The 16,982-nt window shown below is 41.8% G+C and overlaps 1 protein-coding gene across 1 annotated transcript; it reads left to right on the top strand.

The window, feature by feature from the left end:
• The first annotated feature begins 344 nt into the window (after positions 1 to 344).
• Positions 345 to 16,732, top strand: wdr1 (WD repeat domain 1). Its single transcript, XM_080792092.1, has 15 exons — positions 345 to 485; positions 1,711 to 1,832; positions 1,979 to 2,069; positions 2,422 to 2,569; positions 2,705 to 2,885; positions 5,510 to 5,587; positions 5,929 to 6,009; positions 8,159 to 8,392; positions 9,570 to 9,659; positions 10,297 to 10,451; positions 11,001 to 11,088; positions 12,223 to 12,333; positions 12,692 to 12,865; positions 13,628 to 13,772; positions 15,356 to 16,732. The coding sequence occupies exons 1-15, from the start codon at positions 470 to 472 to the stop codon at positions 15,460 to 15,462; spliced, it is 1,821 nt and encodes a 606-aa protein (XP_080648218.1). The 5' UTR covers positions 345 to 469; the 3' UTR covers positions 15,463 to 16,732.
• Positions 16,733 to 16,982: the final 250 nt, after the last annotated feature.

Here is a 16,982-nt window from a genome sequence, read left to right as displayed (position 1 = left end):
CACGCACGCATGCACCCACAGCCACGCACGCACGCGCGCGCGCGCACGCACACACACACACACACACACACACACACACACACACACACATACACACACACAGGCGTTTTAACATCACAGTAGCACTACTAGGATCATGTCTCACCCACAGACTTGTCTGTCATCATGTTCTTGTTGGGTATTTTAATCACATCACATCTAATGAGTTTAATTGGTGGGTGGGTGGGGGGTGATTTCAAGCTGACGTCATTTCCTCAACGGGGCGAGTCTGTGGCGTAGGAGCTGAGTTTACCATATATGGGCATGGCGAGACGTCTCGAGCCGAGCGCTCGCTCCACTTCCGTGTTTGTATGAGAGCAGAGCAGAGCAGCCAGACTGACTGACTCACTGCCTCCACACAGCTCGCCCCGGTTTCATTCATTCGGAAGGAGTAACAACAACAAAAAACAGCACAGCAAGCAGCGAAAAAATGTCGCTCGAAGCCAGTAAGTCTATGCCCGTCTTGTCGTCGTGCTAGTTGGTTTAATTCGTACAAATTATTGTATTAATAACGGGGGGATCGCTCGAGCCAAGCCTAGCCTACTTTAGCTGAGAGCTGTGTGTGTGTAGCCTCGCCCCTATTTAGTACCATATACGATTCTGACATTTCTAAGGGGATTAACTCTTTGTCAATGGGAAGGAGAAGAATACTATGTTATTATCAAATGATAACCTTCTCTTATGCCTAAAAAAAATACCCCAAACATTGTGTGTGAAATGTGCATGTAGCCTGAATGAGCGGTGCACCAACCAACCATGACTGAAGATTTCCATTAGCTTTTAGCCTCCCTTGCCCATAGCAATACTACTTTTGGGAGGAAATAGCTGTGCATGCATTTCTATGCATTGTTATGACAGGTCTACAAAGGAGTGACGGAGAGAGACAGAGGAGGGGGCATGTTTAGCACAAGGGGTCCCCTGCATCTGTCACGCGGTATGTGACGGTCTGTAACCACTCACTGTACAAAAAAATATGTTGGCCTATTTTAACTCTTGGCTAATGGACTAAAGGAACAAAATTGACCTGTAGTAAAGTAGTGGTTATCAAACGTTTTTGTGTCAAGTTCCTAAGGAGCAACCCCAAATGGATATATTTGGCCACGGACCCCATCTGAAAATGTTTTATGCCAGGGACACCCCCAGAAGAGACACTTTTGTGTTAGAAATAAAAGAAAGCTAAACTATTTGAAATTATTTAAACACTTCCAAGATTATTCTAAATTGTATTCTTCTATTGTGTATATATCTGCTAATTTTAAATAGCCAACATATGGATAAAGGGTTTGATAGGATTTTGATGCTGTATGAACTAATTATGTTTGCCTATTTTAACTCTGGAAGACAGTGTACCAGATGGAACACAATTGACCTGTAATTTGTAATGGACAATTTTGGTTAATTTTGTTCAGTCAGTTACAAACTGACAGTATTTATACTGTGTATAGCCGGAAACCAGTGGGTATGCAGCTATATGCTATTTGGTTTTATGCAAAGTAAAGCACCTGATTTATAGTTGCATGCTATAAATGGCAGAGATACAAGCCCACAACGCTTCAGATTCATGATGTGTTGTGATGCACTAGGATGCAACAAAGTCTAAATCAGGCATAGTGTGTGTGATTATGCTTGATGTGGATGAATGATCATAGCCCTCGCCCCCTCTCTCTTCAGAACACGTATTCGCCAGCCTCCCTTCCATGGAGAGGGGAGTGGCCAAAGTGCTCGGCGGAGATCCCAAAGGCGTCAATTTTCTCTACACCAACGGGAAGAGTGTCATCATCAGGAACATCGATGTAGGTTTAATTTATCTTGAGCCGACATTGACTAATAATATGTTTAAGTGCCATGCGGCGTAAGCGGTTTGGATGCTTTGTTCCATATCGTCGGTCACACACGGACAGATCCGCCAATGTCTCTCTCCCCTCCTTGTCTTTGACAGAACCCTGCGATAGCTGACATCTACACAGAGCACCCACACCAAGTGACTGTTGCCAAGTACGCTCCCAGTGGCTTCTACATCGCCTCCGGAGGTAAGCTACATATTAAAACAGAGTCCAGAGGGAAGCACGTACATCTCCAAAGAAAATCACAGGTGCTGAAACTAAAATGTGTACATTTAGAAGAAGTCACTGCATACTAGCTTCCAGTAGAAAACTTACTCTAATGCATATTAATACTTCCCTTCCTCTTCTAAAGCCACACATATTTGACATGCGCTACTGCAGTGGTTCTCAACCTCCCTTTACTGGGGACCCCCCTGAACCCCCTCAAAGACCCCACTTTGAGAACCACTGACTGTGCTACAGATTGTGTCTATGAAATGTGGCCACGTACCACAACAGTGACTACTGCTGTGTCTCTCCTTGCCTGCGTTTCCCTCAGATGTGTCTGGAAAGATCAGAATCTGGGACACCACCCAGAAGGAGCACTTGCTCAAATATGAGTACCAGCCATTCGGGGGGAGGATCAAGGATATTGCCTGGACGGAGGACAGCCAGAGGCTCGCTGTTGTGGGCGAGGGGCGAGAAAAGTAGGTGTTATGGGGGGGAGATCTTACTTAGAACTAAGCCCCGGCCAAATACATTTGAGGGTGCTTGACATGAAAAGGTTTGAGAACCACTCGTCTATATAAACCATATAACTTGTCATATTGTGTTCACCTCAGGTACGGTGCTGTGTTCTTATGGAACACCGGCTCCTCAGTGGGAGAGGTGTTTGGCCACTACAAAGTCATCAACAGCGTAGATCTCAAGCAGACGCGGCCATACCGCCTGGTCACTGGTAGTGATGACACCTCTGTTGCCTTCTCTGAAGGACCCCCCTTCAAGTACAAGAGCACGATGACTGTGAGTAAAAAGCGGTTTTATATATATATATATTTGTTTTTTTAAGGCATTTGAGCAGCTTTTGGAAAGGGTATTGTGTGGGTCTCTTGTCCTAAGCTGCTAGGGAGGTGTCTGATGAAGTGGGAGGAGAAGAGATATTTCAGTTGGCTTAATTATTGTGCTTACATTAGTGCCAAATGACAGCTTATTTATGGCCAGAGCCATAGAGTAAGACAGAGTTAAGACATTGAGGGGGCAGAAAACAGCCCGGTCACTTGGTTCATGTAACTCGTCGTTTGTCACTGCAAAGCCTCTAGACTCCGATGCATTCTGTAAACTTCCTGTTCAGGCCTTTGTCACTATTGGCCAATAGAAGTCTCTAATGTAGAAGAGCCGCCATTGGACTGGCCCCATGAAGTTTATGGCTATCTTGTTTTTGTTTCCATTGGACTGGTCCCATGAAGTTTATGGCTATTTTGTTTCCATTGGACTGGCCCCATGAAGTTTATGGCTATCTTGTTTTTGTTTCCATTGGACTGGTCCCATGAAGTTTATGGCTATTTTGTTTCCATTGGACTGGCCCCATGAAGTTTATGGCTATCTTGTTTTTGTTTCCATTGGACTGGTCCCATGAAGTTTATGGCTATTTTGTTTCCATTGGACTGGCCCCATGAAGTTTATGGCTATCTTGTTTTTGTTTCCAGCTGCACCTGAAAATAATATAGGTTATATTCCACAGTCAGATTCTTGACCATGATAATGTCGTTTCTTTTGTTTTTGTTTTTCCCCTTCGTGGGCCTTTTTTTTGGTTTGCACTCCAGTTTTGTCCATTCCACAGCTCCTTGACAGGGTAGATATTTGTCCATTTCTGGTCATTTCACCCCCATAACATTCTTTGGATATGTGTGAATTGCATTCCTCAGAAAGTAGTAGCCTTTTGCCCTGTGAACGTCTACCAGAGTTTTCACTATGCAGAGTTTAGCTCAGAATTCTTACACAACTAGGGCATGTGTGAACTTGTTTTTTATCATGGACCTGTGCTAGATAACTGCTTTTGGTTTAGATCCTTCCTCTCACATATTGGGCCTAGTTGTTACATACAACATGGAGTTATTGAACTGCATTTTATTTCAATCACAAGGCAGGTTTGAGAGTCAGTGATGTAAAGTTATAAGTATTAATGATGTATAATCTTGCTTCTGGTTAGTTCAAGTTGAAGATTGTCTTTTTTTCTTTTTGGAAATCAGAACAGCAGAAACTTTTACCTCCCACTTCAGTGTTGACTGTAAACCTTTTTGTGTGGGCCTGAAATATGTTGATCCAGGGCTGCCTGTAGTGAGTGTAGTCTGAAATCTGTTGATCCAGGGCTGCCTGTAGTGAGTGTAGTCTCAGCACAGCAGTAGCCCATGTAAGGACAGACGGAGAGATCCGCCTTGAAACCAAAAGGCCAGCTTCCTCAACCTAACATGTCCCTCTCTGTTGTGGTTCCGTATTCTGCTCAGGTTCAGGTTCAGGTTCAGGTTTATTTGTCATTTGTATAAATACAGAGTATACATACAATGAAATTTGTTTTGCTCAGAGCACTCTCAATCTTACATACACAGGACATAAAACAAAAAGATGAAAAACAGGAAAAGAAAAGTGCAAGTGAAATGAAGTGCAATACAGTTCGGGTAAAAACTGTTACTGAGACGGGTGGTACGAGATTTGATGCTCTGGTAGCATTTTTTGGAAGGGAGTAGTTTGAACAGGGTATTTGCGGGGTGGCTGGTGTCTTCCATGATGTTATGGGCTTTTTTCATACAGCGCGTGGTGTAGATGTTATGGAGACTGGGTAATTCTGTAGTGCCGATGATTTTAGCTGCTGTTTTAATGGTCCTCTGCAACCTATTGCAATCCTGCAATCCTGCTCACAACCTCAGTTAACAAGAAGGGTCACCTGACTAAGGCCTGACTCACACCTTCGCATCTAGTATACAACATTGATGCATGCTAGATGTAAAGAAAGGATTTGTTTACATCTTGACCCAATGCATTTCCAATGGAAGTCACATGGTTTGACACAACATTTGTGTTGTACGGCTTTCGGCTGTGTTTCGACTGCCCCTCATACAACACAAATGTTGTGTCAAACCATGTGACTCCCATTGGAAATGCATTGTGAGCTTGCATCAGTCAATAAGTCTCATGCATCAGCTATACATCAATCTGTTGCAAAGGTGTGAGTCAGGCCTAAGTCACAGAGATCACTATTGACATGACACACACACACACACACACTGATTGTAGCTTGTAGGTGGGCTGTTTATTTGGGTTATTTTAAGATTAGAGCATTTGAAGTGGTCTAACTGGCAATATGTTCAGAAGCATCTTAAAAACACTCATAAAATCTTAATAGTCTCTGGATATTTCAAGGTTAAAGCATTAAGCTGTAATTTCAGTTTAGTACTGCATGTAGAACGGGAACGATTCCAACAAGGAACATCATTCATAAACATTTATTTTACATATTATAATGTTGCTAAATGCTAATGGAAATCATGGCCAATGGCCATACAAACATTTTTGGTTGTGATATTGTATTTTTGCTTCAATCCATGTTTGTTTGAGGTTAATTTTCTTTTCTTTCTGCTGACTCGTCAAAGGAACACACAGGGTTCGTCAACTGTGTGCGATTCTCCCCAGATGGAAGCCGCTTTGTTACAGCCAGTGCTGATGGTCAAGTGAGTATCGGGTCCAAAGCCAACAAGTTCACAGCCAATATTGACTGACATTGTGACTCATCGCTGATGCCGGGCACAAACCTCTATATTTTATTATTATTCGTAAAATTAGTGCACTACAGCGTCACACAAAAGCATAAAAAGTAGCAGATCCAAGTTTGGTGCAAAGTGATGCGTTCATCTTGTAGTTTTGCTGCTTTTGTTATCTTTGAATTTGAATCCTGAAAAGCAACAGTTTTGGACATATGAGGTTTCCACCCGACGGAGACGATAATCTTGTTTGATGTGGAAAATGATCACTGAATTCCTCGCCATCATCGTGACTGGTTTTGATTTCACAGATCCTCATGTTCGACGGGAAGACCAGTGAAAAGATATCCTCAATTGGTGGAGAAAGGGCACATAGTGGAGGAATTTACGCAGTAAGTAATTGATAGCTCATCTTTTCTGTGTTTTGAAATGGCTTATGGTTTCACATAATCAAAGTTTCCAACTTAATACAACTTTTTCTTTTATTTGCTCACTTGGATACTATTTGTTTTTCACTATTCGGAGTGGTCGCCATAATTGTATTTTTAATTATTAGTTAGGATTATAAGACTATTTCATGCATGGCACCAGTATGCAATGACTGTCATACAAGCCATAGGTCTGTCACAATTATTTAATATAATCACAATTATTTTGCATAATTGATCGTCAAGTTAATCTGTTTAACATTTCATAAATATATATCTTTTCTTTTTTTTTTAATACTGTTTTTATTAGGCATTTTTGTAAGACAATTTCAGATTTAGACAATGATAATAAGTAGTTCAGTTAAATAAAAATGAAAAAAATAACAGGCAATGTAAATGTTCCACATACAGTATAATAAAAAAGACATAAGTGTAAAACAAAAAAACAGTTAAACAATGACAAGTGTGAACAGACAAACAAAACAGACAACAGGACAGACACTCTTGCTCTCAAACTTCCAACATGTTGTGAATTAAGTAAGTTAGACATTCTTTTTTAAATAATAAAAAATAAAATAAAGAAAAAACACTCAGTTCCTTTTCTTTCAGTTCCTTTTCTTTCTTTCCAATTTTCTATTGTGCTATCTATTGTGTAGGAGGGGTTAGCGTGCACCTATTAAAATATTCAATGAAGGGTTGCCATGTCTGGTAGAACCTATCTTCACTCCCTCTCAATTCAAATTTAATCTTTTCCAATTGTAAGTAATGCATAACATCCTTCATAAGTGAAGTGTGAGTTGGAACCTGTGCTTGTTTCCAATTCAACAGTATCAGTCTGCGAGCCAGTAGAGTCACATATTTTACCATGTTATATAAGTAGACAGTTTGACCCCGGGCCCTGTGACTCCCATAATTGCTGTTAGTGGATCCGGGAAATATATATCTTTTCAAATGGTAAATGGCAGCTCCACAGGCTTTCAACATGTGGCAATACAATGCGTTGTGAGCTTGTAGACCGGTTATTTTATAAAGGTTTTGAAAGTATAAAATATATGATATTTCTTTGCAATAGTATAGTTACTTTACTATTGCAAAAAAGTCTATAATTTCTACCTTTTGGGCACCCCTGGTATAGTACATTATTTTGATTATTGTTGCTGATTTCTTTGTATACCGGTATCTAAGTTATTAGTTCTACTCTACCTGCCATGGTTTAATAACAATTATTTGAATGCCAATTGATTGTCACGTAAAATGCCTATACCAGTGGTTCTCAAAGTGGGTTCCGGAACCCCCAGGGGTGCATGTTAATATAGCATCACAATCATTATATGCGTTTGCTTACTTGGCTATAAACAAAGGCTAATCTACAAGCTCACAGCATGTCACTTTATGCCACGCTTGTGCATCTGCTATTACTTGCTTTTTGAAAAATCTTGGAAGTGTTTGGAAATTAACACATCTTCGCTACTGGGGGTCCCTGGCACGATTCATTTCCAGATAGGCGGTCGCGGCCAAATACATATCAATTTGGGGGTCCTTGACTTGAAAAAGGTTTGACTTTGAACCACTGTCTGTAATACATTATCGTGCCGGCCTTAATTACAACCCAGTGCTTTCAGAGTGGAGGGGGAAGAGGACACAACAACACGTCTGTGTGCATCACTGAAATCCTCTTTCTTAACCCATTTTTGGCGGAACCCCTTTCAGTGTTTATAGCATTGTTATACTTTAGCTTATGAAAAATAGAAGATCTACAAGCTCATAGCGCAGCACCGAGTGCCGTGCTATGAACTTGTAGGTCTGCTATTTTTGAAAAATCATGAAAATGTGGCACAAATCTTTGAATATATATTCTTTCGGAAAGTTTTTAACTAAAATCTTTGCGTCTTTTGCCCTGGAACTAGATATTTTCAAATGGGGGTCGGCGGCCAAATACATAATAATTCTAGGGGTCCTTGACATGAAATAGCTTGAGAACCACTGACACAGAAACATAGGTTTTGCAGAAAACCTATGTTTCTGTGTCAGTGGTTCAGTGGTTCAGTGGTTCAGTCGGGGTTTAGAAGAAATTTGTAGAACTTGTGTAAACGGGTTAACCTCCTCGTCCCAGGTGTGCTGGAGCCCCGACAGCTCCCAGCTGATGTCCGCCTCGGGGGACAAGACAGTGAAGCTGTGGGACGTGGCAACGGGCACGGTGGTCACCACCTTCAACATGGGCCCTGACCTCATGGACCAGCAGCTGGGCTGCCTGTGGCTGAAAGACCACCTCATCAGTATCTCCCTGTCGGGATACATCAACTACCTGGACAAGAACAACCCAGACCGGCCCCTGCGCACAATTAAGGTCGGTCTTTGATTGGTTCAATACTTCATCCCATTTAAGCCTGATGTAGATCCTAAAACAAATCCTGACCTAAGGATGGGGGGGGGGGGGGGAAGCCAAAAATATCTAGCTTTGTGCATGGATCTGCTACTTTTGCTGTTTTTTAAATTTCAGGACATGCAGTATGCAATTTTGTAGATGTTGCTTCCAATTTCCCAGAGAATATCGTTTCTTCTTTTTTCTGATTGCACACTCCGTCAAGCAAAAACAAAGAGCGCGCGGGAGTGCTGTCGTTCATGGCTTATGAATACACAACCAGAGTCTAGAGACGTTCACAGGCCGAAGAAGCCATGTGGACAGGATATGGGGGCGCAGAATACAAAATGGTTCCAATCCATCATTTGCTGCCAAAATGTTGTTGAATGGCGGTTGGCACATCTTCATTAGTGGGATCATATAACATTGCCAAGTTTAACATTGAATTGGACTGTAATAGAGATCCAAGGTTTCATAATAACGCCATAATGAAAGAACCCCACATTTATGTAAATCAAGCTCTATTCAAGTCAGATTTGAAAACCTGGCATTTTGCGTCCTACATCTCTGAACTTCACATTGGGTTCCCCGATTAAAAAAACCCAAAAGAATAGGCGACCTGTCCGGATCCTTGTTTTACCATAATCACTCGGAGTGTGTCTGTTGGGTTCTATTATCTCGGACCTCGTATCTCTTTATCATTATGGATAATACCCGAGTGGATCTGAGAAGACCCGTGCTCAGCACTGATCGGTAGAGAAAAGCATGAAGTGTTAACCATGATTACACTGACCTGGGATCAGATTACTCCCGGACTCCCGCACCCGGACTCAAAGCGCATCAAAATATACCTCCATGGAAACAAAATGCACACTTGGTGTGAGCAATCATGGATTCAGTATTTATCAAGTGAAAACATGCACTGTTAGCATTTAGCACTGCAGGCGCTCTTAATCCAGAGAATCAGGGGAAAAGGCCTTTTACGCCTTTTACAATGGCCACTGGCTTGGTTTTATACATTTTATACAGTATTGCAGTTTTTATGTTTAAATGTTATACTACTGTTGTGTACATTGTGGCTAATATTTATATTATTTTTTATGTTATACCTGTTGTCTACCGTGTGATGCCCAATTTGAAATAATTTCCATTTTTATTACAGGGGCACAGCAAATCCATACAGACTGTAACGGTTCACAAAAACGAAGGGCGGACATTCATCTACACTGGCAGTCATGATGGACACATCAATATCCTTTTCACTGCTCAAATGGTGGTGTTAACCAGATGGCACACAATGCAAGCAGGTGGCCTCTTTTATGTGTTTATGATCAATTACAGTACTTTCTCTTTATGTACTCTTGCTTAAATGCAGTACGTGCTCTCATCACTTTGCCAGTAAGGCGGCGGCCTATATCAGCGGTTCTCAAACCTTTCCTTGCCAAGGACATAGATTGATATGTATTTGGCTGTGGACACCCACCTGGAAAAGGTTTGTGCCGTCGGCAAAAAAACAAACGCTTTTCCAAAGCTACAAGTTGAAGCCTAGTGTCCTTTCCATCCACCAGCTGTTCTGTTTAAAAACCCACTTGTGTAGCGCACACCCCTTATGCGATGCTCAGTCAATCACAACACAGAATGACACAGCTTCCAGCTAATCACAGAACAGAACGGCACACCTTCAGCCAATCACAATTTGCGTCCTCACTTTTCCGTCTTCACTTTTCTACTTCACTTCACAATTATTGATGCACCAACTCCGGAAGTTTGGAGATCTATGGGCATAAAAGGGACATAGACGGACAGACAGATAGGGATTATATATAGATGAGACGTTTCCCTAGTCCTAGTCCTTCTGAAAGTATTCCTCCTTAATCCTGTGTTCACATTACTGGGACTCGGAAACCGGGGAGAATGGGGAGTTCTCGGGCAAGGGCCATACCAACCAGGTGAGCAGGATGGTGGTGGATGACGCCGGCCAGCTGGTGACCTGCAGCATGGACGATACGGTGCGCTTCATCAACCTCAACAAAAAGGAGTACAGGTACGCTGCACAACAATTAGGGCTGTTACGGTTACAAAGTTTAAGTCATTTTCACACACATAATTTACCAATTTAAAGTAAATGTGTGTTTTTGCATTGAACCATATTGAAACTATTTCTGGTTGCCTTTTTAGGCTTCGTAATTGAAAATTGCACAGGTCATATGACAACATAACTAAGAAAGTACTGACATTTCCTGAAACATTGCGGAAAAAGCTGATGTACAAACTTACAATGCGTTGACTCGTAAGCTTGTAGAGCTGCTATTTCCTCTTTTTCTTTCTTTTTTATTTTTTTTTAAATCTCAAATACCGGTAATTATCTCTAAACACAATGACACAGTTGTTCTGTGAAGTCTTGCAACCTGTTGCTGTTTTTAACCCAAGCCAAGGAACGACGGGTTACGTTTTAAGCACTAACCCCTTGTGTTTTTTTTAACTTCTTTTTTACAATAGAAACGCTCGCACCTCGTCTGCATTTCTATTGTAATGTACTGGCATGGATTGTGTTAATTGATAGTACCACGTCTGATAATACTGTTTTCTCCAGTGCCTCTGATTTGGTGAAGATGGATTCCCAGCCTAAATGTGTGTCGGTGGCACCAGGAGGGCTGACGCTGGCTGTGTGCATTGGCCAGGTAATCAATGCATGCTCCTCCTCTAATATCATTGGCCAGGTAATCAATAATCATGCATGCTCCTCCTCTAATATAATTGGCCAGGTAATCAATGCATGCTCCTCCTCTAATATCATTGGCCAGGTAATCAATAATCATGCATGCTCCTCCTCTAATATCATTGACCAGGTACTCATGCATGCTCCTCCTCTAATATCATTGACCAGGTACTCATGCATGCTCTTCCTCTAATATCATTGGCCAGGTAATCATGCATGCTCCTCTAATATCATTGGCCAGGTAATCAGGCATGCTCCTCCTCTAATATCATTGGCCAGGTAATCATGCATGCTCCTCCTCTAATATCATTGGCCAGGTAATCATGCAGGCTCCTCTAATATCAGTTGTCCATCTTGCTCTGTGTTCTATGCCTCCCACACACATTTTAAATGGTGCATTTATATAGTGCCTTTATCCAAGGCGCTTTACATAGATTGTGCATTTAATTCACTCACGCGTTCATACACCGATGATGGAGGAAACCGTGCAAGGCACCAACCTGCTCATCGGGAGCAATTAGGGGTTCAGAGTCTTGCTCAAGGACACTTCGACACTAAAGGCTCATACATAGTCTGGATTTTCGGTGGTGAGGTGAGACGCCCAGAAAGATTAATCCCATGGATTGAAGTTCTTAGTCATTTGGAATTCATAAAAATGAAAGCATTGAGAGCTTGTAGATAGACTATTATTGGATACTATTTTAAGGTTGGAGGCGCATTTGAAGTGGTCAAACTCGCAATATGTTCAGATGCATCTTCCATGAAATCTCAATAGTCTCTGATATTTAAAATAAAAGCAAAGGTTAAAGCCTCAATCTGTGATTTCTTCACATGGTTACTTGGCAGTATGCATGTAGTAGAACAGCAGAAACTGTATTACTGAAACATAACTTTACATCTTGAGTTAAATTTGTTTAGGAAACAGCGCTAGTGTGTGTGTGTGTGTGTGTGTGTGTGTGTGTATGTGTGTGTTGGATGGCTCCTTTCTCACTTTTTCACAAATCTCACATTAGGACTTGGTCATACAAATATTTTCAGTGATATTTGCTTTCATCAATGTGATTCACCATATCCCTTTTCCCTTTACCGTAAACAGCTGGTCCTGATGAAGGACAAGAGGAAGGTGTTCTCTCTGGACAACCTGGGCTACGACCCAGAGGCCGGAGTCCTGCACCCTGGAGGCACTACTGCTGCAGTGGGGGATGCTGTAAGTGGAAAGCACACTGGTAGAAACCATAAAAACACAGGACAGAGATGGGAATCTAAGTGAAAGGATTGGTTAAAAACATTAATATTGGATAGCACCCACGACACGAAAGAGGATTGGTTAGTGTCCCTATGGGGCGAGAAAATATACTGCAGTTGCCCTTTAGTTCAGTCTCCAGAAAAGAGGGGTGGTGGTGTAGTATGTGCGGGGTCAGTTATAGCAAAAAAGACCCTAATTGGAGCCAGTATACATGAAATGGTACACAAATTTGCTTTCCAGGAATTTCTCCCAAAGAGTTAATGGTTTGTTCCAATGCCTTGTCAAGTTGTCATGTATCTCTCCTCCTCCTCCTCCTCAGACTGGGAAGGTGCACCTGTACTCCATCGAGGGGAACACACTGAAAGAGGAGGGCCAGAGCATGGAGGTCAAGGGTCCCGTCACGGACATGGCCTACTCCAACGACGGAGCCTACCTCGCGGTCACGGACGAGAAGAAGGTGGTCTCGGTCTTCACCGTTGCAGACAGCTATGCGGTAAGTAATGCCCCACACACAACCTCCTCTTATCTTCTCCATAACTCTTAACTTTTCTTGTTTTTCCTAAATTACTTGGCCCTTACTTGGTTCACGGAAGCATTAAAAGTAGCAGAACCAACGAGCTCGAAACGAGACGGAGCGTTTCCAAAGATTTCCACTGGGAGGTGGTTTCACTTTTTTGGGGTTTAAACCTCCGGACAATGCCGTTGCCGTCTAAATGGAAGGCACATCTGATTATTTTATTTGGACGTTTTTAATTACCACCAAGTGTAATGAAAACCCACCCATCTGTTAATCCTGGGCGCTACACTTCCTCTGCAAACCTGGGGGAGCAGCGGACATACATGTTTCCTTCTATGCACGAGGAGTCCAAGCTGCTTCTTTTCACCTGACGGCGGGAGTTTCCCCGGCCGGACGTAGCGCATGGAAGAAACACGTTATTCCAACCAGTTCCTTATTGATTTTTGACCTTAACCTTAGACCTCTTTCACCCAAAAGTTAAAATTCCCTTTCGGCGCAGCTTGCTCATCATCCCTCCTCAAATTGTATGTAAATCTGCCATCATCCATTTTGCAGTCATCTTGTTAACAGACACACACACAGCCAGGAGCATTACCCTGGCTGACGTGTCTTTCCCACACAGTTTACAGCAGTGGACCTCCAAGGGATCCTTGGGGTCCTTTGACGTGAGAAAAGTCTGAGAAGCACTGATCTATGAAGTTGTAACTGTTTTTCTCTCCCCTGCCACTTCCCTTCTAGCTCAAAGATGAGTTCTATGGACACCACGCAAAAATCGTCACAGTGGCCTGGTCACCTGATAACGAGCACTTTGCCAGCGGAGGGATGGACATGATGGTCTTTGTCTGGACCGTCAACGACTCGGACAAGAGGATCAGGATAGCAGGTAGGTTCATACTTTAGCTAGGTACAATGGCAACACTCACACATGGTTCATACTTTAGCTAGGTACAATGGCACCACTCACACATGGTTCATACAGTACTTTAGCTAGGTACAATGGCAACACTCACACATGGTTCATACTTTAGCTAGGTACAATGGCACCACTCACACATGGTTCATACAGTACTTTAGCTAGGTACAATGGCAACACTCACACATGTGTTTAGGCTTTTAAATTATTTACCTGAAATTGTATCCAGAAATGCAAAACCTATTACTATATTATGACAATGGAAGGTTATACTTAAAATGTGGTATTGTCCATACATTATTTATGTTGTCGCGGCTATGTCAAGTACATTTCATGCGAAATCTCACGGTAACTGGAACGCTCGACTCAATTTTGGCCGTCGACCGAGTGCCCCCCCATCGGTTCTTGTATCGTTTTACTGAGGTTACGGTTAGGAATTAGTTTAGGGTTAGGCATAGTTTTACTGATTTGACATTTAGGAATAACGTTAGGTTTAGGCATTGTTTTACTGAATAAGGTTATAGGTTGTGTTGAGGAAATTATTATTCACAGAAAATAACCAGGATATCTGCAGGAGATGTTGGAAAAAAAGTTCAAGTGAATACAAGCACCCTCTTGTGGACAGAAACAACATAATAACTCTTAACTTCTCTAGAGCCCCCCCCCGTTTATACTTCATCACACAACACAATTCTTCCTAATAAGGGCTTGAAAACGGCCAATACAGGTTGTTCCTTTCATAGTTGGTTTTTGGCAGCACATTTCAAGTTTTAGTCATGGTCTCTTGAATAGTTTTAATTTAGTTTTAGTCACCCGGAATGTTTTAGTGTTGGTCTAGTTTTAGTCTCCTAAATATAAGATTGTAGTCGATTAAATCTACAGTTGATTTAGTCGAACAAAATGTATTTTGGCGGGCCTTGATGCCGTCGTAATGACTTGCTGAAAATAGCCGATCTACAAGCCCACAACTGCGACGCATTGCATGCTGAAATTAGACTATCTACAAGCTCACAACTAATTGTAAAATGACTTATACTGGATCTCTTATCCACTAGTCCAGTGGTTCCAAAACGGGTGCGTGCACCCCTTGTGGTGCGCGGGCGCCTTCTAGGGGGTGTGCGACATGGAAAGGCTAATGGTGGTGCTATGGTTTAATTTAAATATACTAACATATTATGCCAATATATGGCAAGTATATGCAGAATATAGCCTATGCTGCATATAAATGCCATATTCGGGTTCATATACTGTATGTGCATATGTGGATAAATAGGAAACATATGTCTCTATATAGCAATGTATATTTCCATTTCGGGTGGTGCGTCAGCTAGGTCGGTTGGGGAACAGGGGGTGCATGGGAACCGCTGCACTAGACCCTTCCTAACAATTTAGTCTAGTTATTTGTTGACGATCGTCAGTATATTTATTTTTAGTCATCATAGCTTGGTTTTTATTTAATTTCCATTTTAGTCGTTCGTCTTAGTTTTAGTCGACAAACGCCACTGTTTGATACATTTGTGACACGTTCTGTGTTGCTACTCTGATGTTCACAGATGCCCACAAGCTGCACCATGTCAGCGGCCTGGCCTGGGTGGACGAGCACACCCTGGTCACCACCTCGCACGACGCCAGCGTGAAGCAGTGGACAGTTAAATTCTGATCTAAAACATGTGTGTACATACATGACACACACACGTATCCACATCCCGCACAGGGACAAGGACTACTGTAGAACTCACTCACTCCTTATTTTTACAAAAGTTTTCCGTATATAAATGAGGGTCTCTGCTTTCCTGAAAACCCAGAATTGTAAATTTGTCATTATGGCAGGGAAGATAAAGAAAAAATGAAAAGCTCTCTTTGAGAAACACATCTTAAGGTGTGCTTTTCTCTTGATGCAAAATGATGACCAGAGGAAAACGAAACATTGGAACGTTAACGACGCGCTTTTTTACATCTTTCTGGGTTGTTCTTTTTTTCAGAACCTGAAAAACTAACTTGCAGGCTCAACATTCCATATATAGGCAATAGCCTTCTCTCAGTTCAAACTGAAACGCTTGTGTCTGTGTGGGTTGGGTTTACATTCATCAGAGATCGAGTGATGAATAATACATGATCAGTTGTCTTGTTGTGAGGAAAACGAGCAATTTGGATCCATTCCTGAAATGTTGATCGGTCCCAACTGTGCTTTGCCTGTTAGTTCAGTAGTAGTTCACCCACAAAATGACTTATTTTTCTATCAATTGCACACACCCCATTAAGCCTTGAATTCATGGAGTTTTTTTTTTTGACGACCATTCCGCCAAGGAATGTTCTTTATATATTATTTTACTTCAATGTTGCCAAGTGAAAACTAACTGTTGGAATTTTCTGTGCTCTGAGATGGGACTTGAGACTAGGACTTTGATTGCTGAATTGTACGAGGTGGTGGGGGCGCCTGTGCACATGGGGTGATCAATGCCTGTGTCCTGTGAATCATTTCATTTTTGATTTATTTGTATTTTGCTCAGTCTCGGACTCCACTGGTCACTCCACGGGTCATCAAATAATTGCCTTAGGAATGAAACAAAAAATATCCATGAGTTCAAGGCTTCATGGGGTGTGCAATTGATATATTATTTGGTGTTTTGAGGGTAAACTACTCCTTTTTAAAGCAGGGGTGGATGTGACTGTTTCAATTCTGCTTTTTACTGTTTTTGTCATGCGGAGCACTTTCTGTTGGGGTTGGGGAGCAATGATGAGAACGGAAAACAAAACTAAATACACAAACAGTTCTGTGTAGACAAAGACGCTCAGTACCGTTTGCTGTGTTTTTGTTTGGACCCTCTATGCTTGTCTCACTTTTTATTATTTCTCAATGCATCACCTTTCCCAAAGGTGGAAATGATTCATAATAATAATAATAATTAATAAACTTTTTATGCATTTCCCATTCATGTACATAATAATTTCATAATTTGTGTGTGAGAGAGAATGTCTGCTTTGTATTTATTTTGGCCCCTTGCAACTTACAGTAAGTTATGGTTTTTGCTCAGGGCAAATGGTAGACACTTGTAAACCACTTTGATGGTCAAATCATCCCATTTTAAGCGCGTTACAGGGGTCAGTTCACTTCATATCCATTTTTATTTAATACTCGCCATGGCTATATTTGTGCCCGTACAAGATTAACCGTTGGAT

This window comes from Protomyctophum bolini (genome assembly GCF_963924005.1).
Source record: "Protomyctophum bolini genome assembly, chromosome: 2".
Lineage (NCBI taxonomy): Eukaryota > Metazoa > Chordata > Actinopteri > Myctophiformes > Myctophidae > Protomyctophum > Protomyctophum bolini.
The sequence above is the reverse complement of the archived record's forward strand: the minus strand, read 5'-3'. Positions and strand labels throughout refer to the sequence as shown.